The sequence below is a fragment of the Falco cherrug genome, chromosome 1 (genome assembly GCF_023634085.1).
Source record: "Falco cherrug isolate bFalChe1 chromosome 1, bFalChe1.pri, whole genome shotgun sequence".
In the NCBI taxonomy this organism is placed as follows: Eukaryota; Metazoa; Chordata; class Aves; order Falconiformes; family Falconidae; genus Falco; species Falco cherrug.
The window spans coordinates 107,474,866-107,499,701 of record NC_073697.1 but is presented as its reverse complement, the minus strand read 5'-3'; the positions used below and the strand labels follow the sequence as shown (position 1 = coordinate 107,499,701).

Below are 24,836 nucleotides of genomic sequence, written 5' to 3'. Positions count from 1 at the left end.
GTTCTGAAAGAAGTTGTAAAATATCAAGAGAATACTCCGTTTACCTACCTGGCAGTAAAAGCCCCGCTGGCACCCAGGCCTGGTTTCCCTCTCTCACAGCCTGCTTTTCCTGTCATGATTTTATTGTCCTTACCAGCCGGCCTAGAGATGATTTTTTTCCTAAGGAGCTCTAAAACTTTGGCAACTGATCTAAAGCTGCAGTCCATCAGTAGAAAGTTTCTCATTGAATTCAATGAGTGAGTCTTGAAATTATGCCAAGTGGAGAACGCTGTAGTGTAGCAACGTTCTGTCCTAGGCGACATTCAAGGATGTGAAAACAAAGTCAGGAAACATCTGGGTTAACTGAAGGCTTTGACTGCTCCCTAATGACAGCAAGGCAACCTGGTGTCACTTAATCCTGCCCTAATCATTACTCGAACGGTTGGGCTTTGTAAATCTGGTCTAGATTGCATATGTTGGTACCGTATCCTACTTTATAAAATTAAAACTAATGGAGGAAAAGGTGCATCAGTTGGTTTCTTTTCCCTGTGACCTGAAGAAACAGCATTTCTGCCACAGAAACGTGTTTCCTCTTGCAATTATTTCATAATCGGCTGCTCGCAGGAGGTGTCTGTGTCCTGTTTACTGCTGATGTTCATGCGATGTGTGCGTGGCCTGTGCCATAACCCCTCACACCTGGCTGGGAAGTGTCACCTGTGTCAGAGGTTCCTGCCAGATGCTGGATACATGGTGTCAGCACCAAATATAGCACTTCTGGCGAATGCAGGTGATGTTAGCTGTTGTATAAGGAGCACTGCACAGAGACCATTAAAAATAAACAAACTTGGGGGGTGTGATGGTTAGTGAGAAGATCTATTAATCCCGCTGGGTTCTGTGTAAGGGGAGGAGCCCTGATGTCGCCAGCTGCAGAATTTCTTCATGAAAAAGTCAAAATGTGCTACTGAATTTTGCTAGGAAGTACGTCAGTTCAGAAGGAAAGTGAGATATTGCAGGGGATGGGCTGCAGGGTTTTGGTTTGAAAAACAGGCAGAACTGAGGAATGGAGCAGCCCGAGCAGGGTGGAAGGGTCCTACAACTGGAAAAATATTAGGAATTCTTAACGAAGTTGGCTGGTGTGACGGAACGGGGGTGGCAGCTCACGCTGCTGGTGAGGTGCGGCTGTGGAGCCCGTCCGTTGTGGAATTACACCACAGACAGGGAAATAATGATGCCAGGGCAGAAGCAGGCCCTCAGCTGGTGCCTGGCTCTGGTCCCTTGTGTGTGTGGGATAATTATGATTAGCATAATTAGAGGAATGAAGAACTTGTCTCATGGGGACAGATAAAACCAGCTTTATTTAGGCGGGAGGAGACAGGGCTTCTCTCCCTGACAGCCTGAACCCCTCGGGTGGGAAAACAGCACCTGACAAGGAGATCTGAGCCCGAGCCCGATAGGATACAGACACTGCTTATTTTATCAGAGGTGTAAAATTCCGGCGGGATCTTCCTACAGCGCGGAGGGAAGGGGGAAAAAAATGACCATTTTAAGAATTCAGATCGCTTTTAAAAAAATCGCTGCAGGAGGCAGAGCTGCCGTGGCAAGGCCTGCGCCTTCCAACCGCCGCCCGCGGGTGGTTCCGTGTGTCCGGGCTCACCCCGGTGGCACGGCGCCGAGCGGCGCGGCCGACCTTGCGTGGGGAAGATGGCGGGGCTGCCTCCCCGCTCGCCGTAGCACTGGAGGACCGGCGGTTGCGCCGCTCTCTCCCCGTGTCTCTATGACCGTGGTCGGCGCCTTAGCGCGCTGGCCCCCAGCCGGCTCTCGCCTCGGGTGGCGCTCTAGCCACCCTGGCGTCTCGGTGGTGGCTCTGGGCGGCGGCGCTCTGTGCCGCGGCGGTGCCGTCTCGCTGGTCGGGCGGAGGGCGGGCCTGGCGGAGCCATGGCGGCCGTGCGGGGCCTGCGGATCTCGGTGAAGGCGGAGGCAACGGCGACAACGGCTGAGCCTCGCGGCCCGGAGCCTGAGCCTATGGAAGTGGAAGAGGGCGAGCTGGAGACCATCCCTGTGAGGCGCTCGCTCCGGGAGCTCATTCCGGTGAGGGGCGTGAGGTGTGGTCACGGGCAGGGGACACGGGGAGGGACTGGCCCCTAAGCGGGCGCAGCGTCCGTGAGGGCGACGAGTGTGGCGGGGTGGGGGTCTGCGGGGCTCGGTAAGGTCATGTGGGGTTACATTCGTGGGAAAAGGGGTGACGTGGGGTGGGGGGTGCGTGCGGGAAGGTGATGGGCTGAAGATTGGGGGCATGAGGGGACTTGGGGGATAAGGAGGGTGTGGGGGCAAGTAAAGGGAAGCGGCCGGGATGTGCTTGGGAAGGAAGGGAATGAAGGGGATGGTGGAGAGCAGGATTTGGGCTGTAGTGGAGAGCAGGATTTGGGGTGTAGTGGCAGACTGTAGAGAAAAGCTGTGGGTGGGAGAGTGTGAAAGGAGTGCTTGATGCAAGAACATGGGGAGCACTTAGGGTGGGGAGCGGGGGGGTGGCCCTGGGAGGACTGAGTGGGAGGCACTGGGAATGTGGGTGCTGATGAGTGGGTTTTGAGGGATTCCCTTCTCATCGTAACCCCCCTTCCCCTTTTTCATGTTTGCTAATTGTTCCTGTTCTTGTACAAATTCTAGTAAGATTAGGATTTAATACCTAAAAGTGGGTCAGAGTTCTTTTAAACTCCTAAGTAGTCTTTTGCTCACAAAACTTGTGTGGAAATTACTTCAGAAACTAATCTCTAATTAGCTGATCCACCAGTATGCTTGAGCTTCTACCAAGTGCATGGCCTATGAGACAGCACCCTACTGTACTTCTTTGTGCTCCGTAAGTCAGTCTTAGTGGGAGTTTTTAACTTTAATGTTTATTTTGCTTTTCTTTTTAGTAACTGTAAACATTTGGCAGCTTTAGACAAACTTGTATGCTGTTACTAAGAAAAGTAGTTAAGATTGCGTGTACTTTGGTATTTCTGAACTGACTGGCCTACTTTCTGAAAAAAAGTCCTTTAGCCAAAATAATTATAGCAGCAGAAGTGTAAAGAACACGTTTACTCCTAAAGAAAGCAAGATGTGTTCTTCCAGCTCCAAACTTCTGCCAGCTGATGGTCCTGAGGGTGCCAGAGTGAAGAGGTGCCATTTTTACATATGCAAACAATGGAGGGGACAGAATTGGGTCATTTGTCCAGGGTCTGTGTGGTTTAATGCTGTCATGTGAAGTCGGGTGTCCTGATTGATGGAAATGAGTCTCATCATTTTTTTCTCACTTTGTTCTCTACTTTTACCCTTTATCAGTAGGGTCATACCAAAACAGTAGTTTCATCTTTCTGGTATTTGGAAGTTAGGTTTGAAATAATGATAGGAAGGAAAAGTTACTTGTGTAATTGTGGGTGTGGCTCAGTGTTCAGACTTTACAGATGTGAAGCTTCATATTGGCACTTCAGGAGTCAGGTATCACTGTTAAATCTGTGCGTGTTTTACAAGGAAATTATACCTGAAACCAAAATTGTGGAAGTTTTGGTTAGGAAAGGTGTTTGGTGACTTCCCCTGTATGGCTGAGAGAGTAAGTAAAAACCTTAGCAGTGGCAGGCACAGAAACTACATTTTTCCAAAGGAAAGAATCCTTATAAGGAAATTTGGTTCAGTTCATATGCTTTTACCTTAGCTGATACCAGTGAGAGTTATTGCTTGTTTACCTGTCTGTCTAGGGATGTAGCTTGGAGTAAGGATCAAGGGAAAGAGGATGTGTTTCTTAGAGAAATGGCCAGGTTTTTTTCCAGCATAGCAGTTGCGTTGCTTCTGCTGTTCATTGAGTTTTCATCATCATCATTTTGCTTTGTTTCAGGACACTAGTAGGAGATACGAAAACAAAGCTGGAAGTTTCATTACTGGAATAGACGTAACCTCCAAGGTAATTTTTGTGCTATGATTCTTCAGCATATTCTAATTATTGCTACCAGAAAGGAGGAACCATTTCATTTATGTTTTCCCCAACGTACACAAAAGCTTAGTGTCATATTCATATAGTTGGCATTTTTCAGCCGCTAGGGAATTTTCCTTTTGTTGGTTGTGGCCTGCATCAGGACATGATCTCTCTCGTAAACTGTGAGAATTAGCATTTTTAAGTTACAAAAATTTGCGTGCCAAAACCTGGAAATGTTTCTATAGAAATTGCCTTTGTGCCACTTGACGTTGCAAAAACAAAGCCCTCTGAGACAAGCCAGCTGTGGGTTTTCCTCTTAGGTGAGTGACAGAAGGAAGAACAAGTGCTTGGCAGGAAAATCTGGTTTCATTGCCTTGTATCTTCCAAAGGCATCTTATTGTTTAAGACATAGTTTGAAGAATGTGAACAGCTGTTGCATTTAAATAACTTAAAGTTACATAATTCTGTGGAACTTCAGGAACTTAATCCTACAGCTCATCTCTGTACATCTAATACTGAATTTGCTGTTGTTTCATATTGTACAGTTGACCGCTATATTTAGCATTTGGTGCTGGGGAAACAGCATTTAATCATATACTTCATAGGACTGACACAATTTTACATGTTCTAACAGATGAATCCCCACGCAACAATGTGCTGATAAATCATGTGTTCCTGTTTTGTATTAGTGAAGCTCAGAAGATTGTGCTTATCAAAAAGTACAAAAAGGGTTCCAGATGAAGAGTGAAAATCAGCTTTTTGGCTTGAACATCTAGCTTGTGTGTTTTGTAATTCAGTAAAGAATTCAAAGTTCCCCTGGTTAGGGGAAAGCTGTTATCTTTTGTTATGTTCTTTAATGATGCAACTCTGAAAAACTTTTAAGACGTGGCCAAAGATGTTTTGGCAATCTTTAAAAACTAGTAAAAAGCCCATGTTTATTTGGAAGTCGTTGGTGGCAGGTTTTGCTTAATCGCAGTTTCTGTTCCAAATTTGGCTTTGGTTATTAAGGTCCAAAAATCTATAATACTTCCTAATAAATTCTCTGGAATAAGGAGCTGCTTAGTCAGTTTCAAAAATTGCACAAGATCCACGTAAGCTGTTGCTCATGAGCTGTTCAAAAGCAGCCTGAATTGGCCAGTCTAAATAAGATCTCCACAGTCAGCACTCTAGCTAGCGTTGTTAAATTAATGTTCAGAGAGACAAGTTTAAATTTTTTTATATATTTAAAAAACAGACAGGGAAAAAACTCTGTAGTCTTCAGAGATGAATTATCCATGTGGTGGAAATGCTTGCTTTAAGAGAGCTTTGTTTTGAGCACAGCCTCTGTACGCTTATTAGGAAGGAAAAGAAAAATGTTACTGTTCCATCATGGAGTCTGAGCATTGTCTGAGACACCTTGTTTTCCACACATCTTGATTCCCATTATGTTGCTGAACCTACATTAGAACTATTATGTGGCACAGAAATGTTTTGGTGCATTATTTCTACATTCTGAAACTTACGGGTCTCTTTAGAATTAATAGAGTTATTAATACAGATTGTTGCTGTCTGGTAGATTTTATTTTAAATATCTGGTCCTTCAGTGCAACTTACTGGGAATGCTGCTGTGATTCCTGTTTTGAGTGCATTGTTTCGCGTTTTGCAGGAAGCAATTGAGAAAAAGGAACAAAGAGCAAAACGCTTTCATTTTCGAGCTGAAGTGAATCTTGCCCAAAGGAATGTGGCGCTGGATCGGGACATGATGAAGAAAGGTACAAATGTGTCCAACAGTCAAGAAGAAAAGTTACTTTTGTTTAGTTCCTCACAGTTCCTTTATTTGATTTATCCTATAGTGTTTCCTGCATCCCCAGAGATTTTTGCCATATCGTTGTCAAAAGAAATCACTTTGGGTTTTTTTCACCTTTTTGATTCAATGTAATTATTTTTTAAATTACTTGACAGTTACCAGTTCACTCCTTATTTTACTTTTTTTTTTTCCCCTTATTTACCAGGCCTCCTTTTCTGGATCAGTGCTGCTTTAAGACCCTTTAAATTCTTTGAAAAAAACCAGACCTTGAGCACTGTGTATAGGCGGAGGACTCTGTGTCCCATGCACAGCGAGGTCAGATTCTGCGCTGTATGCACAATGAAACTGGACTGATTGCATACATGCTCTTAGACAGCAAGCTGGGTGTGTTAGAGTATAAGCAGATCAGCCGGGAGACGTGCACAACAGCTTGGCTCCTTTGGCATCCATTTAGTTCTCAAGGCACTTTTTCCAACTGGCAGCTTGGATAAGCCATGGCCTATAACAGCTCTCCATCAGATGATAAAAGTGAAAGTGTTTTGTACACATGCCTGGGTCATTAGTATTCTGGCTCTTCAGTACTCAAGGGTAACACTTTGGCAGCAGTTAAAAAACAAGTGTTTTTAAGGGAGTTTGATAGCTATGCTGTACCTGCATCTACCAATGCTTGTAATGTTACCTCTCTTCTCAATTTATTGAAGTTTTGCATTGTGGAAGAATAATTCAAGTTACGGTGTTTAGAATGGTGTACATCATGCTTTGCTTTAATTAGCTTCCCTTTAGTTTATTTTAAATGTTTGGTTTATAAACCTGTATGTTACCAATGTAAAAGCTTGTTCAATAGAAATAAGTACCAGTTTTGTATCTCTTCTTCTTCGTAGCAATTCCTAAAGTGAGACTGGACACAATTTACATTTGTGGAGTGGATGAGATGAGTACACAGGACATCTTTGCGTACTTCAAAGAGTATCCTCCTGCTCATATTGAGTGGTTAGATGATACATCGTGTAAGTAAATAGTCTTTTGTCCGTAATTTTTACTCTCTCTTTTTATTTTATTTTTTTTTAGCTATCAGTCATAGCTGTACTTCAGATGTCTTAGTGGCTTTCAAAGTCAGTGATCTTTGTCTGTCTCAGTTTCCCTTAGTCAAAAGAGATTTAAAAGGAAAGAATTAATAATGTCATAAGAATCAAACCCACTGTCTGGTTGAGTATTTGTTATTGGAAGGAGGTAGCATAGAATAACTTAGAGGTGACTTAAGTGAAAAAGAAAAAAAAGTCTGTTTGTGCTGCTTACATCTTTATATAAGTAGTATCGTTGTTTGTGAGTGTCAAAAAAGGTGATCTACTCTGAGAGAAGGTTATTGAGCTGTGTGCGGTTAGGCAGGTTGGTATGGTTTTGTGCTGTGAAGGAGCAGACTTGTTGCTGTATTTGTTTAGTGCATTCTCAAGGAGAAATTAGTGGGTGGAAGAAGGTAGCAGCTGAATGTGATTTACATAGATTAGAAAAGTAATGTAAATTCACATTGCAAGGGCTGTTTCAGGGAGTAAGCATGCAGTGAGATTGCCAGAATGATACAACGTTGTTGCCAGCCATGCTTTCTTCAGTGGCAGTGAAGACTCTGTGAGCGCTATTTGCCACAGCTGGGTGTTGGATCATGGACCTGGAAGGCTCTGAGATTGTCATGCGGCTAGAAACCCTGTAACTGAAATAATATGAAAAGAAGCAGGAGCCAGCGCAGGTTTTTGGATTAGATTGGGATTGCTGGAAACTGGTTTATTGATGAGCATGGCTACAACCTGAGAATTAGTAGGGTGGTTCCCTGGAATGACCCTGAAGGAATTATGTTCCATGCAAGACAAAAGAAACAGTATGCTACAGAATGTTGGTAACCCTGAAGTCACTGTGTATGATGGCTCGATAGGCTGCCACAAGCTGACAAAAAAAATTGAACCCTGGGTAGACAAATGCAGTGAAGAGCTGCTAGGTGAACCTGTGGTGATGCATAAGCTAGGAAGTGCACAGCTTAACTCTATGAGGGTGCATTTCTAAGATTGTCTGATTATCCTTTTACCTAAAGTTACATAGTAAATTTAGCATGGAAACAGAGTGCACTTAGAGTGCAAAAACAGAGTCGTAACAATACTTTAGCCAGTTATAGTTAAAGCACAACTCTTTTAGTGATTGATTTTCATGCTGTATCTGAGTTAGCGTGCCAGCTACACTTGGTGAAAATACTGAGAAAAAGTACTGTCTTCTCAGTATAGATTTGCATCACAGCATGGCAAAAATTTTAACATTCCCAACTGAATTCCATCTCAAGGTGTCTTAGTGCAAAGGTGAACTTAGCCAGTGTTCTGTCTTTCAAACTCATGAACATAAAATGATAAAGGCTTTGAAAATTTGGAGATGTGAAGAGCAGGTAGGCATATGTAGATGAAAAAACATTAGCCAGTCATTGAAGTTAGTGTCTGGCTCTTCTTCACCCGTGTAAAAGTTATCTATTCAAGTAATTTAAGAGAGGATCTCTTACACTAGTTTTCTTGATATCTGAATACAGTCTGCTTAACAGCAGAGCAGTAAATGAGATTTGTTGTTTTATTTGAACTGAATGCATCCATGCAGAAAGCTTTTGTTCAAAACCTGTTTCTAAGCAGTTTTATCTCTTTCAATTTCAACATCTATGAAACACGTTTTATTGGCCTAATAAGTTTTATTTTAGTACCACCTGTTGATACTTGAGGCATGTGCGAGGCATATATACTGAATCATATTGTTAACCTGTGTACATGATAATCAGTGCAAAGTGCTTGAGCAGTCTCTCCTGTTTTCCCCTATTTTCCTGCTTTTTGGAAAAGATTAACAGTATTCTGCAGTAAAGTCCAAGGTTCTGTTCAATTGCCAAAGGGAAAAAAATCAAGGCTTCTTCCCTCTCTCTCCCACCCTGCCCCCTTAATCACATTTGTGTGCCAACACATTCATGAAATACACTGACCTGGATTCAGTATCCTAATTTGCTGTGCTCGGGAAGCACTCTCTAATATATATGATTGGGCATTTCAATGATTTTGGTTTTAATCAGTTGTTGTGTGTGTTTTTTGTAATGTGATGAAAGTTTTGTGTCCTTCAGAATTTCAAGTGCATTAAAGAATATGACTCTCCCTGCAAGAGATATATCCGATTCCTTTTTTTTGTCATGTCACCATATAAAAGCGTTTCTGAACTTTTGTTAGTGATTTCCCTCCAGTAAGGCAGCGTGTGTGGCTGCTTGATTACACAAGCTGCATCTTGTTTTTGTGTGTGTTTATGTATGTCATAGGTAACGTGGTCTGGCTTGATGAAGTAACAGCAACACGGGCTCTAATAAATATGAGTTCGTTGCCTGATCAGGAGAAGACAAAAAGCAGAGAAAACAATGAGGAGAAGACAGCTGAAAAAACCAAGAAAGGTAGATTGAGATATGCATATATAGACATCATCTAGTTAAATCAATGAAACTTTAAACTTGTGCTTGGGTACTGCATAATCTAAATTACTGAAGGAGCTTCTATCATATAGTTTCAGGTAAATGTATTCTGCCACTTTAAAAAAGGCTTTCATCTTGGAAACCTTTTGAAGAAGCTGCTTCTTAAAAGGTGGGTTGGAGCTAGACCAAAAGCAGTAATTCAGTCGATACTGAACATGTTAGATGCAGGGTCATATTTAGATATGATATTTATAGTGGTATGTGTTGCACAGAAGTAAGTCTCTGTGTGTACAAAGGCAGTAAAAGGATGGATTCTAAGTGTGGGAAAAGCAGGTGTAAGAAAATGTCCTATTTTTGAAATAACATGGTTGATTCCTTTCCTGATACACCACCATCCTTTAAGTATGTGGTTCACACTGATGTGACAATGTATCACTTCACCACACCACTGTATATCATCTCTAAATCTGGCCATTATACTTGCAAGAAGGAAGCAGACTGAAAGGTCAGTTATGAAAGAGCCAAGCAGCAAAAGTACATCTTCATTTTGAGATAAATCTGGTACCTAAATGCCTTAATCATAAATTTATTTTACTTTTATGGGTGTAAGTTAAAAGTCGGGCTTTTGCTACCTTAGTACTGTTTTCCTGTTAGGCTGGTGTGATAAATTGCCGTGGGTCCAAGTACTGTACCATACAGTACAAAGCAAAGAGTTACTGTATGTTAATTAACTCTTCCATAGATTTTGTGTAAACATGCTATATGAACAAAATGCTAATAGCCAGTCTCTTTATTCGATATTTACAGTGCTACCAAAAGGCTTTCTAGAAAGTTTGGGGTTTAGGACTTTGTTAAACTTGTGGATCCTTCTAACTGATCCCCTTTTCTTGTTGCTTTTCTCCACAATGCAGTGGCTCCTCAACCATCCGTGTGACTTTAATTTTTGGGCAAATGTTGATAATGCTTCAAGTAAGACTTGTTAAGTTTTTGGAGATCAGTGACTGTCTTCTTTAAATGGAACATAAATATATGTATTTAATCTTGTTGGCTACAAATTACATACTACATTATCATTACACCGCATCTCAAAATAAAAACTGTCATGTAAATTACTCCTGTTCGTCTGGAAAAGTGGGATATTGGATACAAGTACAAACTGTTCAATTACATCTTAAGGTGTGAGATGCCTGCAGATACACTGGAGTAATCTGGCTCAGTTGCATTCCTTTTTTAGATAGGAATTTGAGGGCTATTCAGACATTTAGAGAAGCAAGAGACTTCTCTATATAAATATGCTAAATTTAACATTTTACTATAAGTTTATTATTTGGGGGGAAAAAGTGCTTAATTCTGTCCCTAATGGAACTTCATTATTCAGGTTTGAATTTGTCGAATTTGTTTACCTAAATTCTCTCTTTGGTTTCAGTTTGGTTAATTGTGCTTTTCTCTTTGAACTTGAGTATGTTTTCAGGATCTTTTGAACAGCTGCTGTTCTGTATTTTAAGTTTTCAAGTCTGTTGTTGAATGAGATTAAGATAAGGTACTCTGAAATATAAAGAGGTCTTTTTTTAGTCTTAGGTTGATGAAGTATTTTGAGATCTTTGCATGATATTGGTATATGTTGATGGCTGTCCATATTCCCTACCTCTTTTTAATTTCCTTTTTTTTTTTTTTCCTGAGGACTGTTTGGGGAAAAAAAATTTCCAATATCTATTTGCTTACTCTGAGCTAAAAAGAACCCCAAAAAATCTATGCAAGCATCTCACAATTTTAGTAGTTCTGGAAGCATGCACTCTTCTGCTATTATTTCACTCAAAATTAAGTAACTGAGGTTTTTATTTTTCCTCCTGCTGTCTCTCAGGAACTTATAAACTTTTGAATAATAACCTGGTTTACACTGTTAGTATTGGAAACTTGTAGGTACTTGCAGCTTTTTAAAGGGAGACTGGAGGAAATAGGCTTTTATATGCCTTTTACAGTCTTGGTCTTGCTGATATCTGTCATACCCTGAAATGCAGTGCAATTTCATTTGCTTTCAAAGACATTAATAATCAATGTGTGCTGCTGCAGGCGGTTATCTGCACAGGGACTGCCTAGTTAATATTATGCTGTGCTTATGTGTGCTTCAAATCCCTGTAGACATTTACTGTTTTGATTATTCTCTAGGCTGCACAGAAGAAAGGATAACACCTTCAGCTTGATTTCAGAGAATGTAGGCGATAATAATCAAATGTGTCTGACACACTAAAATGGAGTTTTGGTTTTTTTTTTTTTTCCCCAATTATTTTCCTTTTTAGAAAAACAGGAAGAAAGTTCTGATGATGAGACAGAAGAAGGCGAGGTTGAGGATGACAATCCAAGTGATGTTGAGGTCAGTACAGAAGGAAAGGGAAAACACTATTATGGAATTTTTGTTCTGACTTGTGTAAAGTCTTCATAACATTATAGTTTTAACCATGTATATTTGCAATTCACAATGTAATTATCAAAGTAAATTAGATGGGGAAATGACAGGAACTGCAGGTATGCTGTTGGTGTAGAAGAGCTATGGAAGAGTGTTTTGTAAAAGTAGATTTTGAAGAATAGATAGGGCATCCAGCACATAAATGCTAGGCTGGCTGCTCCTTTCTGCTGAGAGGAGGCAATGAAAGAACAATAATGGAAGGCAACTGCCTTTCAGCAGTGAAGGCAGTGCTTAAAGAGACAAATAGGATTTAGGCTTTCCATAAATATGTGTGGGAATCAGCATACACATTGATGTTTTGTAAGTAATTTAATCTTCACTGGCTGAATATATAATAGGTGTGATTAGCATTTTCTTTGAGTGGCTCAGTGAACACTCGTACATCATGGAAGTCTGAATTGAGTTTCTATAAAGCAGATATAAATGAAAAAGCATTTTAGTCATTGTGTTGAGGGCATAAGAACTTGTTAGTAAAACCATTTAGATACAAAACAAGCAAACAAATCAAAATTTTTGGTGTCCAAATTGTGCTATTTATTTTCTGCATTTCAGTTAATAGTACAGTGTCATCTGAAAATGCCTGGATTTAATAATCTGATACAATGTTATGAAGGAAGAGAAGGAAATACTTCAAATCTTCAGGGCAAGATACTTTAAAAATTCATGTTAGTTTGTCAACAAAAAAAACAGAGTTCATTTGAACATAATTTGAAAAGTAACTTTCTTTAATAATCAGTTGATTGCTTCTCTGTAAGCAATCAATTTTTGTTCAACAGTAATTTATTTTTGAGTCCAGAATACCTTTTTTGCCCCCCAAAGTTGGATGCCCTCTCCCAGGTAGAAGAGGATTCTCTCCTGCGTAATGATCTTCGCCCTGCCAATAAGCTGGCTAAAGGAAACAAGCTATTCATGAGATTTGCTACTAAAGGTAAATGAACAGCTTAACAAGCTGTTGTTAATAATGAATTTGCTGCTTGTTGTAGTTTTATTTGTTGACTAATTCATGACTTGAAGTACCTGATTTTCATTTGCAAAATTGTTAGTTTTTTTGCTAATAGTTAGGTATTAAGGTTATGCAATATATCCACATTTAATGTGTGAATTAAATTCAAGTTGTATGAAAATTGTTGTATATTAAAAATTTTATCTTGGTCTCAGGGCATTCTTCACAATACCATAGAATAGGTTTTATGATGCCCTTCTTCACAGAGGTAAATTTCACATTTTATAAATAAGAAAATAATTTGAGATGCAGGTGAGGTAATCGTGGAAATTACCGCTAAATACAGTTGAGATATTACATGATATTTATGAGTAAAATGAAGATCTGTGTAATGTCTAGACCATGTGGGAGCTGACATACCCATAAAGAAAAAAAGGTCATGAATAAGGTAAGTAGCCTCTAGCAGTTGCAGTGGGGTATAATGCTCTGTTCAGCTGATATGTAGGAACTCAGTCTCCCTAGAATGAAGTTTCTAGACACAAATAAAACTGTGGTGGTAGGAGGAATTTCAGAGGTGTCAGCAAAATTGTATCCTTCATGAAGAAGGCTGAAGTACTGCTGATCCGTAAGACATACTCGGTCTTACTTTCACTCTGTGTCTTTGACTGGATGATTATTTGTTTTTATGCTAGTGTTGTAAGATACATTCTAAGAGGGGAATGCTTTATGTTTTTTCAGATGACAAAAAAGAGCTGGGAGCAGCGAGGCGAAGCCAGTATTACATGAAATATGGCAATCCAAATTATGGAGGCATGAAAGGGATTCTTAGCAATTCTTGGTGAGTACTGGATAGAGGAATTGGAACATTGCAGTTGATTGGACAAGGTAGTCTAAAATTTGTGAATTTTCTTTCTATTCAGTTTATGTAGATGCTTCTTATGTGTAAATAATGTTTTTGCAATGTGACTATGGATTTGCAAGGGAAGTATTGTCTCATGAAAATAATGTTTGTATTCAAAACATTCAGAACAGATCTCTTGACGGAGATTTATGTCTTCTGCCATGAGAGTAAGTGATAATTGCATATGCTTAATCTGGGACTGAATATGGCTCATTCATTATGCATTTTCTGTGACAGGAATGTCGTTCTTTTTGTGATGTTTCAGGAAACGCAGATACCATTCACGTCGAATCCATCGGGATGTGATAAAGAAAAGGACACTTATTGGGGATGATGTTGGCTTGACTCCTCCTTATAAACATCGTCATTCAGGTAATTGATGCCAATATGTCGTTGACCCTGTAAGAACACAGCTGGGGAACGAAGGGCTGGAAAGGGCCTTAAACAATGGCCCATCTAATCCCCTGTGTGAAAGTGAAGTGTACTTCTAAAAATAGATCTTAATCACGTTTTAAGAGTTTGCAGGAACAACTGAGGGAGAAACTTCATGCTGGTCATTAGCTTACCAAAATAGCTGCTATTTTCAATTTTTCTTTTACAAATGTAGGACATGGGGACTTACAGCATCAAGGGCAAAAAGAAGAGATAACTTCTTCAAACTTCTTGGCCATTTGTCTTACTTGCTATGTCAATTCTTCCAGTCTATGAAAAAGCAAGTGCTAGATGTAGAACAATAAAGATTACGAAATTGTATTAATTAGACTTGAATATCTTCATCTACTCCCTAAGGTAGGGGGCGTGCATTAAAAGAATAATTGGTGTAAAGATCCTTGATGTGAGACAAATATGTCAAAGTTTCATATGAATGGCCTGTTGAAAATACAGCCATCAATGTATCAAACCTCATGGAAGATTTTGCATGTTGATAATGTGTTTTCTGAAAAGATGCTTGCACACTGCGGATTTAATTTAAAACATTACAAACAACTTAAATTTTTAAGTTGTTGATTTATATTTAAATCAGTATATGTGATAAATTCATCCAAATGATACATGTGTTCTTTATGGCATTTCTTCTTACAGGATTTAAAAGGATTATCACAGAGCCTGCAGTTGTCACATTAAACTCTGCAAGATCGTAGGAACTGTTCAGGAAGTATGAACTGCACTACTGCAAAAGGCAGTTTTATTTAAATACTCAGTCCAGCTTTATGCTTGAGCAGGCTTTTGAGATGTGAACACTGTGGCCTTTTTTTTGTTCTGTGGTGATTTTCTTCCTCTTAGGCTATTCTGTAGTGTGGATTCCCCTTGGAATACTTTGCAAAATGTTCTCTCTCTTTAGCCGTGGAGAACTACAAAGACTCATTTGTAGTGGATCATTAATTAGAGCAGGTTTTGTTTTTTCCTTGGTTTTGGTTTTAAAGTACCTTACATGAGTGATAAAATTCAGTTTATTAGAATCAATTTGTTTTGCCACAGGCTTAGTAAATGTTCCTGAAGAGCCTATTGAGGAGGAAGAAGAGGAGGAGGAGGATCAGGATATGGATGAAGATGACAGAGTTGTGGTAGAGTACCGTGATGAACTGCAAGCTTTCAAACAGTCCCGAGACCGCAGTGCAGCAAGACGATCGAGTGCTAGTGCATCTGATTCCGATGAAATGGACTATGATCTCGAACTGAAAATGATATCAACACCCTCTCCCAAAAAGAGCATGAAAATGACCATGTATGCAGATGAGGTAGAGTCACAACTGAAAAATATTAGGTAAAATTTTCTTATTCTTTAGAAGTATCAGTGAAAAAGCATTCTAAATTTTAATTAGTGACAAAGCTGTCGGAGCTTAAAGACAAACTACTGAAGCTACTTTTTCAAACCTTAACATAATTTTGTAGTAGATATTTTAAAAAGAAATACAGAAAATAGTGATACAGGCTTTTAATTATAATTAACTTTTAAAAAATAATACCTTTCTTTGCAGATTTCTGTAACCGTGCTTATTGATAATAACGAAGCTTAAAGTGGAATCAATAGAAATTTGTGCAAGCCAGTGCAATTAACTTTTTGCATTTCATTGCTAGGCCAGGGAGAAATAACTTCTTTTTCTCTTTTCCCTTCACCCCTTCCTCTTTTCTCAGAAAGAAGATTAACTCTGAAGTGTTGATGATAAAAAGGAACTGATGTTCATTATGGGCGTATTAACCAAAATCACATGTATTGTAGATTATTAAAATAACTTTTAACATGAATCCCTTCAGTAGTATAATTATACTTCATTATAATGTCAAGTCCTTTAACAGAGCAGATAAGCAACCTCAAAACTGAATTTTGACCTGGAGGCACAGCCTTAAGGAGACAAACTCGATACCTGCCTTGAAATGGATACCAAGGTGTTCATGCGATTATTGCTAAACTTAGGATTCTGACTGGAACACGTGCTCTCCTAAGGAATGTTCTTACCTCTGTTTCTCAGTAGAGAAATCCTGATACTACTGTTTTGTATGGTGTAATTTTGCATACAAGAAGATTTAAGAACTGTACTAGTTTTTATTTTATTTAAGGGACATTAAATCTATTTTAATTATTTTTAGAAATTCTATGCGAGCAGATAGCATAGCAACCAGTAACATCAAAAATCGGATTGGCAGCAAAGGATCATCAGAGAAAGTTGCAGATGTAAGACTACTGTTAGAAGAAAAACGTCAGAATAACAGTGCGCCACGTCAGCCAAACAGCACTGTAAAATCAGGTAATTTTAAACTTACATTGTGCAGAATTGTGACTGACTCATTAAAATGGTTGTGTTCATTTCACATCTGTGCTCCACTGCAACTAACAAACCTGAGAGAATTCTCTTCAGCAGCAGTTTCTGCATTCATGCATTTAATTTTTCCTCATTGAGAGACTGAGTTGGGGATTGCTTTGGGGAAAAATGAAGTACTTTTGAGTGAAAGAGTGATGTTTATATTCATCCATTTTCTTTGCCTGTGTCTGTTTCCCTCCACTTTGTCCTTTTTGATTTGTTTACTCCTTGAGGCAGAGATTCTGTGCAACTCTGAGAAACATGGCACATGGGGAGGCTCATGTACAAAATCAAATGTGAAACACTAGCTAGTTCTATGAAAGAGCATGTGTTACATGAATATGGATGGTTTTTTCAATTGGCAGGTTTATTTCTGGACTTAATTGACTATTGCTTTTTTGACTTGGGTATGTGTAATTTCAGCTACTTCTGCCATATGTAGTATCCAGAGGATTATCTGACTAATAAGCGAAAGATACTCTCTTGTATCAATGTAATGTAGAACTCACGTTAGTGTATTTTGGGGCTCTGACAAGTTGACACCTAACGCCCTTCGCATTTTTGTTTGAACCCTCTTTAAGACTAGGGGCTTCTACTAAACCAGACAAACTTCAGAATGTAAGATTGACATCATGGGTAAAGTATCAATATATTTAGGATTCTTATATTGTAGTTTTCGTTTTATGCTGCAAAATAAAAGGAAACATTAGAATTCTAAAGCCAGGTATCTATTATCTGAAAAGATTCATTGAAGATAAACCAGTTTTCATATAGTCTTAACTCATGCTGGATGCATAACATGCTGTGCTGCTAAAACAGAAATGCAGCAAGCAATAGGATAACTGACTTTGCTGATCTTTTGGACAGAGTGCAACATGAAAACATTAAATGTCAAATTTATTGCCAAAAAAAAAATAAATATCTGCATAAATTGTATTGCAGACATTGCCAGGACTGAAATCTAAGTATGAAAGACTTAAATGAGAAGACTACAGAAAAAAATAAAAACAGTCTAGTTTCAAGTTGTACAAATTGTCAACAAGCATAAAACTAGCTGGCAGAACTAGAGTAAATGCAACATGCTTTTTTGTCATTTTAATCACTGAAAATATCCCTAGATGTGCGGCAACGACTGGGAAAAAGACCACATTCTCCAGAAATTAAACCTCCAAGTAGTACCTCTGCTCCTCGTCGAGAACCAATATCAGATGTACACAGCCGGTTAGGAATCCCCAAACAAGATGTAAAAGGCCTCTATTCTGATACCAGAGAGAAGAAATCAGGTTAGTTTTATGGAGAAAATGTAATACTGCAATTCATTTAATTTTGGAGTATAAGAGAAATTTCAGCAGAAGATCATGTAAAATTAATGATTAATTAGCAGATGTTTGTTCAGAGCTTTGAAATCTGAGTACATATAGGTAGGTTGAGCTCAGTGTTTTTATGAGTAATATTTTTATGTACATATGCTTAAAAGTAGAGGACTACTTTAAAACTGGTCAAAACAGGGCACTAAAATAAGCGTAATGAATGCAATTGGCACTTCAGACCTGTTTGTAGCAAACTCTGCAAATGGGGGAAAAACAGTGAACAAGGCTGCACTGAGCCTCCCATATTTAACTTCAGCTGCTGCTTCAAAGTTAAGTTCTGTGCCAAACATCAAGGTGGGAGGCGTACGAGGAGTTCAAAGAGATGCAGTGTATTTACGACTAGGTTCCTCAGACTTCCTCCAGAATTCCTCATGGTCCTGTCTTTTTTTTTGTAAAATCTTTGTTTTTCATCTGATTAGGTAATTTATGGACCCGATTAGGATCTGCTCCGAAGACACAAGAAAAGACTTCAGATAAACCTGAAAACTCTGTGGCATCTCCAGAGGAAGATGATTCAGAGCTCCAGCGGGTTTGGGGTGCTCTTATTAAGGAAAAAGAACAGTCTCGGCAAAAAAAGAGTCGATTGGATAATTTACCATCTCTACAAATTGAAATCAGCCGAGAAAGCAGTTCTGGATCAGACTCTGAATCATGATTGTTTTTACATTCTGGTCCTCAAGCTTATGACTCCACAGTGTGGCAAGTTTTCCTTTGCCCAAAAAGCTGGACACTGGCAAAGACTCTGCAGCGAAGGTTCCAGAAGTGTCTCTGTTCCTTTTATACAAAAACAGAGATACGTATACCACTTGAAACCTAAAGCAATCACGTTTGTCTGGAGTCTGTGATTGGCCCCGTGTTACGTAGGGCATTGTCTTCTATGTTTATGACAGCAAACCTGTAGTTAATTATAGCAAAACACTTTCCCCCAAGCTTTGAACTTAAAAGAAGAGGCAGAAATGCTCTGTATTTTTAAGAAGACCTTTTTGTTGTTAATATTTGTAACATGGAGCCTTTTAACAAAATATTTTACACAGTTCATCCAAAGAACAGGGCATTTCATAATCAACAACATTGCCTTGCCCTTCTGGCTCTTACCAGCACCTTTCCTTTCCTCTTGAGGTAATAACAATAATGCTTCCTGGGTAGGCAGCCAGCAAGGATAAAGCATGAAGGGACTGTCATGTTCCCTTCTTCCAAAATACTGAATGTAAATCTAAGTTAAACGTTTTAGTACAGTGAAATGTCACATAGTATCCAAGTAGCATCACTGCTCTCAAGGAATTCTCATTTATTTCGGTGATACTATGTTCTGCTGTAGTAGGGATTGAGATGTTCAAGACTGCAAAGCTGTATGTTTGAGAACTGCAAATTCCCAATGGTTTGATTTTTTTTTTTTTTGTTACATGATGAGACATTTTCTTTCATCTCTTATTTGAAGAAATGTAACAATTTAAAAGCATACATTTTTATATTTGTGAGAATTTTCCCGTTGGCCATGGTGAAAGCTATAGTGGTGTTTTCCTATGTGCTGTTTAATTATATATGTATAACTGAAAGAGAAAAGGAAAACTATAGAATCACTGTCTCATGTCAATATATTTTTTGAATGTTCTTACTGTATAGTACATGTGGATGTGGACACCGTTACCTTGTTACATTCAGCTTTTTTACCTGCATACCCTCTTTAAGTAGGAAAAAGGTTTGATCAGTGTGCAACTGCAATTTTTTTCTTGCTGGCTGTGGCATTTATTTTGTTTGCCAGTAATTCTGAGTAAGGAATAATGCTAGCGCATCACATCCTGGTAAACAGAACAGGTAGCAAAAACATTGTCTGCTACATTTTGATAGTCTGAAAATTTGTTTGCATTTCTATGCACCCTGTTTCCTAGGTTCTGTCAGTCCAAAATGTCTATGAATATCTCTTCCCCTTTCTGCTTTTTAACAAACAAATGTTTTCTCTTCCCCCCCCCCCCACCTAATTTTGTACTAAGTTGAAGTAGGTTTGAAGCTTCACAAAAGCAAGGAATCTGCAATTAACTTTTCTTACTGCTTTATTATGTGTAAGAATAGGAGCATGTAAAATGAAAGGTACAGTGACTAGAAGGGTAATCTGGGGACTGACTGGGCTTCAAGATTTATTATTCCCGTGTTTTGTGACACTCATCCTTGATTTTATATTTAATTATTGAATATATAAATATGTCTCATAAAGTACTGTTGAGAGTAAATGACTGCAATGTCTGATCACTGTAATAATTCATTTTAACGTGTGCTTTCATTAATATATCTTTCAAAGCCTTCAAATAGAATCATACCCATACCATACCTGTTTCTCAAGCTCCTGATAAAATTTGTTTAACTGGTGTCTTTTTGCCAGCAAACCTTTGTGTTGTATTACTGCTTTGAATCAGTTATAACCTTTTCTTTTCCTGAAAAGAGGTGGTAGATATGAATCATCACCTGGTCTATGAAGACAGGCTTCTGCATTGTTGTGAACTCATTTTTAGGCTCAGGAACCGGTTGTGCTTCACGGTTAATGTTGCTGGTAACCGCTGTGTTTCCATGTAACTACTCATAATTTGAGCCCGGTGAAGGACAGACTGACTGGTCTGAAGGGCAGAATGACAGTAGAGAATCGCTTCCACTGATAGAAAAGATCTGAACTGATGGATGTGTGAAGTCGGGAAAAGCGATGTAGGCAAAGGCTTGTGTTTGAGGAAGGGGAGCCATTAACACCGGGTCTGTCTTCAAGGTAGTCATTAGCATGCCTTGCAAATGACTGCACGTTAAGTCAGGTCTGCTTATGGTTTGGGGGGAGGGCTGTGTGTATTAACGAGACCGTGGTAGCTTAGCCGCAAGAAAAATAGTTTACTGTTGAAGGGACTTATAGAGAAGGGTGGTTTTCTAATGTAATTGAGTATTTGTCTGGTTTTGCTTTTTGATGATGTACAGAGAAGCCTTGAAAAGTGTTTGCTGGTGTCAGGAATTCTAGCTTTGGTCTTCCTTAATTACCTGAACATGAACTGCTGGGTTTTGTTAATGAAAAATGAGCACTGCATCTTTGGTGAACGCTTTTTTTCTCAGCATGGTTAACTGAAGCCTGTCTGACCTAGAGGGAGATTGCATAGAGAATGTTCTTTAAGTCCCCTTCTCCTCGTGGTCAGCTGTTTTGTTCTTAGCTAATGTGTTCTTGCCCTTTACCTGAACTCCCAGATATTACTGCCTTCAAGGGAGTTGGATGCTGAATTTAATGTTCTGATGCAGAGGCATGTAACCTATGTATTTTACTCAAATGAACTTATGTTGAAAATTGCAAGCAGGAGTGTGACTTTGGCTTTTGCTGGAGCATCCATGCCTTGGAGGGAAAAATGGTTCTGGATTTGGGTGAACATTTTTAGTTCCCGTTAGAGATTGTAGGACCAGAGTAGTCCTCCTTCCAGCAAGCTTTTGTGGTTTTCAGGTGTATTTTTTAGGAAATGGTTCAGGTGACTGTTTCGCGGTGCAAAAAAATCGGCGTAGGAGCTATGGGCTCTGTGCCTGCAGCTGTCCTCAGGCAGGCTCTGGATGTTTGGTGCCCATGGTGAGACTTGAAAGTGAAGGCTTTTGATTTTGTTGTGTTTTATTTATTTTGAAGATGATGGCCCACATGTTTTAACAGGGGAGAGGAAAGTGGAAAAAACCTAACCCTTTCCAGCTCCAAGATGACTTGATAATGTGAAAATAACGAAACTTTTATTTAAACAGCTATTCCATTCTCAAGAAAACCGGTCTGAAATGGCCCTGAGCTATGCTGGAACATCCCTAACGGAGCAGCGCTGCGCTGGGCCCGGTGCGGGCCTGGCGCCTTCCCAGGGCCGGGCTGAGCCCGCCTGCCTGCCGAGACGGTCTGCCCCGGCCCAACCGTCCTGAACCCGCTGCCCAGCGCTCAGCCGAGCGGGGGGATGCCTCGGACCAGGGTCGAGCGAGGCTGAGGAAGCCCACAGGCCCAGCTCCCCGCCGCTCCCGCCCGGAAGGAGGACAACGCAGGAAACGGATGCCTCGGCCCGCCCCCGCCGCGCTGGAGCAGTGGCACTGCCCGCTACCCCCCCTCCCCGCTGAGGGGTGGTACGTCCCAAGCCTTTATAAAGGGCCGCCGCGGTCTTTGGCGCCCTTTCGCCCTGCGTGCCTGCTGCAGGTGGGTTGGCGGCAGGGGTTGCTGGGTGTTGCGGGAGGCGGGTTAGGGGCGAGGCGGAGCGAGGCGCCCGTGTCATTTAGGCTGAGGTGAGAGGGCCCCCACCACGCCGGCAGTGGTGGCGTCCGCCGGGCCTCCCCGTCCCTAGGGCCGCTCGGCCTGGGACCGACCATTAGAGGGAAGGAGGGGGGTGTTGTGTGAGGAGAGCGGGCCGCCATTGGTGACGCAAGGGACGGGTGTGGCCTCGGAACACATGGCGCCTGACCCCCCTTTGTCCCCTCAGGGCCGGCCATGGAGGCGGGACGGGCGCCAGGCGCTGCCGGCCGCCGGAACGGCTCCCCGGTAAGTTGAAGCGGCTGGGTTGGGAGGCCTGGGAGCTCGCTGTGCGGCTGAGGTAACGCCGTGCTGCCCCGGGCGGGCTCCCGCCGCCTGCAGCGGGGTCGGGAGGGTGAGGCCTGTTTGCAGTCGGTTGTTTTCTCCTCACGGGCCGCCCGGCTGCTTCCAGGCCGGTTGCTTGTTGCCCACAGCATCGCATGCTGCTGGGGCAGAGTCCTGCCAGGCTCAGGGTTCCTTTACGGCTGCGCATCTGCCGTTCCTGCCTGGCCTTCCTATGGACTTTTATTTTTATGGCGCTATCTTTATAGCAGACAGGTAACTTTTATGGTGGTTCCATGTGCCAGCCCCTTCCTGTGCAGTGGACGTGACAGCCATTGGTGGCCTGTGGAATTTCAGTTTAAAAATGGCCCTTGTAAACGCAGGCTAGCAAGGTGCATATGGGAGATTGACCTGTTTTTAGTCAGGAAATTTAGCAGAGAGGATTGTTGGCTGCTAAAAGCTGTCTGATATAAATATTTTGGTGATTCATGGTATCATCACAAATATGGGTGGAATTACAAGCAGACTGTTGGATGTGAGGTTCTGGTTTTCATGGGGGTTTGGGTTTTTTTTTTTTTTCCCTTGGATAAACCTACTTCTAAACTTTCCAAGGTTTTCTAAAATTACTGCTGAAGAGTATCCTAGTAACATTCTTTTGCTTTTACTCCCACAGCGGAATGATGTCTTGAAGTAGAGAGTAAGTTAAAGTTTCATTTTGTACTAAGGTGTGCAATTACTTTCCGGGCCTTTGTGTACATGCTAAAGATGTAAAGCAGTTAAATGCAGGGTCGTTAGTCAAAAATAACCTGTAACAATTACATCTTATGAAAAGTTAAATAAAAACTCATCAAAACTAATTTTACCTGCCATTAACTGAGCTAATGCCTTTTATAAAACAAAGGAAAATGTACAACTGTTGTTCAAGATGGAACAATTACTGTATTTTAAGTAATGAAACACAAAAATAGTTAGCTGTTGATGATGATAACCCTGAATAGGAAGTGCCGTCAGATGCGAGAACTGACGATAACCTTCTTATTTGTCTGAAATACAGCTATGTGCATGCAGAGTTTGGGTTCTAGAAATTGTCTTCTAGAACTAAACAGGCAACTTTTATTTATGCTTGCTTTCTGTGAAAAGAGCTCTTGTAATATCTAACATTGCTTCATGTCCATCTCTTTCACTTCATCTGCAGTGCCTGATCTTTCCAGATAAACATGACACAGTTAGGACTGGAAGCAGGTTGCTCTTTGGAGGTGGCCCTGATGTGAAGGTGAGTGATGAATTTCACTGGACCTTGTAGAGCTTTATACCAGGTAGCATCCAAGCTGAGAATTAATCAGGTTTATAGGCTGCCAGAAGCTCAAGAAGCTTATTTTGTTAGTTTATACTTCATAGCTTGATTCAATCTGCTTTCTCTCCTCTTTTCCTCAAAATTTAATGCCTGGTACTTGTATCTCTCTATGTAGGTATAGCTTGCAGGTCTCTGCTAATATCTAATTGTTACTACTGTCTACCACTTGATTTACAGCTCTTCACAAGTCCTGTGGAAGGTAGTGAAGACAGCAAGAGCATGGCGTTCTTCTGGGTGAGTTTAATAGTTGGTGTGCGGTTAATGCAACTGTCTTTTGGCTACAGTCTAAGAAAAATTACCTAGCTGAGAATATTCTTATGGACTGTTTCCATTTCTGTATGTTCTTAGCTCTAAAAGTCCAATGAATGAAGTACTAGGCCTAAAAATACTTGATTAAACTAAAATATGGGCAGTAAATATATGAGCATCTGTTTCCTGTGCTGCAGGTTGTGCTGACAGCACTGTAGACCAAAGGGATAAAGACCTTGGTTCTGCTAGAAATGTATCAATTTACCCAAAGATACCATATGATGAAACTAACCAAAAATTGCTGGAATTACCGGCAGATTGACTGGTGGTGAGCAATGGTTTTTCTGATGGTATCTCTTAGATTAACAAATGGGTTAATACTTAGTGTTGAATGGTTAACTTACCTATGCTGCTTATTGCAGGTGTTGATGCTGAAAAGGTCTGAGGAAGGAGGAGTCCCATGAAACATGTGCGTGAGCTTGGGGACTAGTGTTTGTAAAGTCTGCAAATTTCTCTGCCCTAAGATGTTAAGAAATGGTAACAGTTACACTGTTTTGATGACACATACATTAAAATTCTCTCTCAATCCCTACCCCCTTGCCAACTGGGTCTGTTTTTGTCACTGCACTGCATTGAGGAATGACTTTCCATTCATTACACAACACATTTTTGATAAACATAGAGAGCACTCCTATAATTTGCTATAATATGATAAAATAGATGTACGCACACCACAGTATAATTAATGCAGGTAATGTAAATGGGGTTTAGTTGCATAAGCATTCTAGCTGGTAATTTACTTTAAACAGTTTAGACAATTGATGCCAATACTGCTGCTGCAATTACTGGAGAGATTAGGCCTTTAACACCTCTACAGCAAGAAGAGCAAATGCAACTATTTCTGTAGCTTGTTTTCAAGGCTTGCTATTGTAGTATTTTGGCCTCAACCTTTTTTTTTTTTAAAGTCCACTATAGAGGTAGCAGAATCTGTAACTGCAGCGGTAGCATTCTAGCCAATGTGCTGCATCTCT

The 24,836-nt window shown here is 40.4% G+C and overlaps 1 protein-coding gene and 2 non-coding genes across 4 annotated transcripts; all 3 read left to right on the top strand.

The window, feature by feature from the left end:
* Positions 1-1,871: 1,871 nt before the first annotated feature.
* Positions 1,872-24,397, top strand: NCBP3 (nuclear cap binding subunit 3). Of its 2 annotated transcripts, XM_055716676.1 has the most exons (18): positions 1,872-2,067; positions 3,848-3,913; positions 5,571-5,676; positions 6,593-6,718; positions 9,031-9,159; positions 11,475-11,548; positions 12,461-12,569; positions 13,323-13,422; positions 13,751-13,857; positions 14,965-15,250; positions 16,075-16,232; positions 17,405-17,569; positions 18,076-21,830; positions 22,111-22,169; positions 22,876-22,899; positions 23,398-23,475; positions 23,734-23,790; positions 24,228-24,397. In XM_055716676.1, exons 1-13 carry the CDS (start codon positions 1,915-1,917, stop codon positions 18,309-18,311), a joined length of 1,815 nt encoding a protein of 604 aa, XP_055572651.1. In that variant the 5' UTR covers positions 1,872-1,914; the 3' UTR covers positions 18,312-21,830; positions 22,111-22,169; positions 22,876-22,899; positions 23,398-23,475; positions 23,734-23,790; positions 24,228-24,397. The 2 variants fall into 2 exon arrangements, with proteins under 2 accessions (XP_055572651.1, XP_055572643.1); XM_055716668.1 differs by lacking the exon at positions 22,876-22,899.
* LOC114016051 (small nucleolar RNA SNORD49) lies at positions 23,177-23,251 on the top strand. The gene has a single exon (XR_003560316.1). It is a non-coding gene; the product is annotated as a small nucleolar RNA SNORD49 (small nucleolar RNA).
* On the top strand, positions 24,082-24,155 carry LOC114016045 (small nucleolar RNA SNORD65). The gene has a single exon (XR_003560310.1). It is a non-coding gene; the product is annotated as a small nucleolar RNA SNORD65 (small nucleolar RNA).
* Positions 24,398-24,836: the final 439 nt, after the last annotated feature.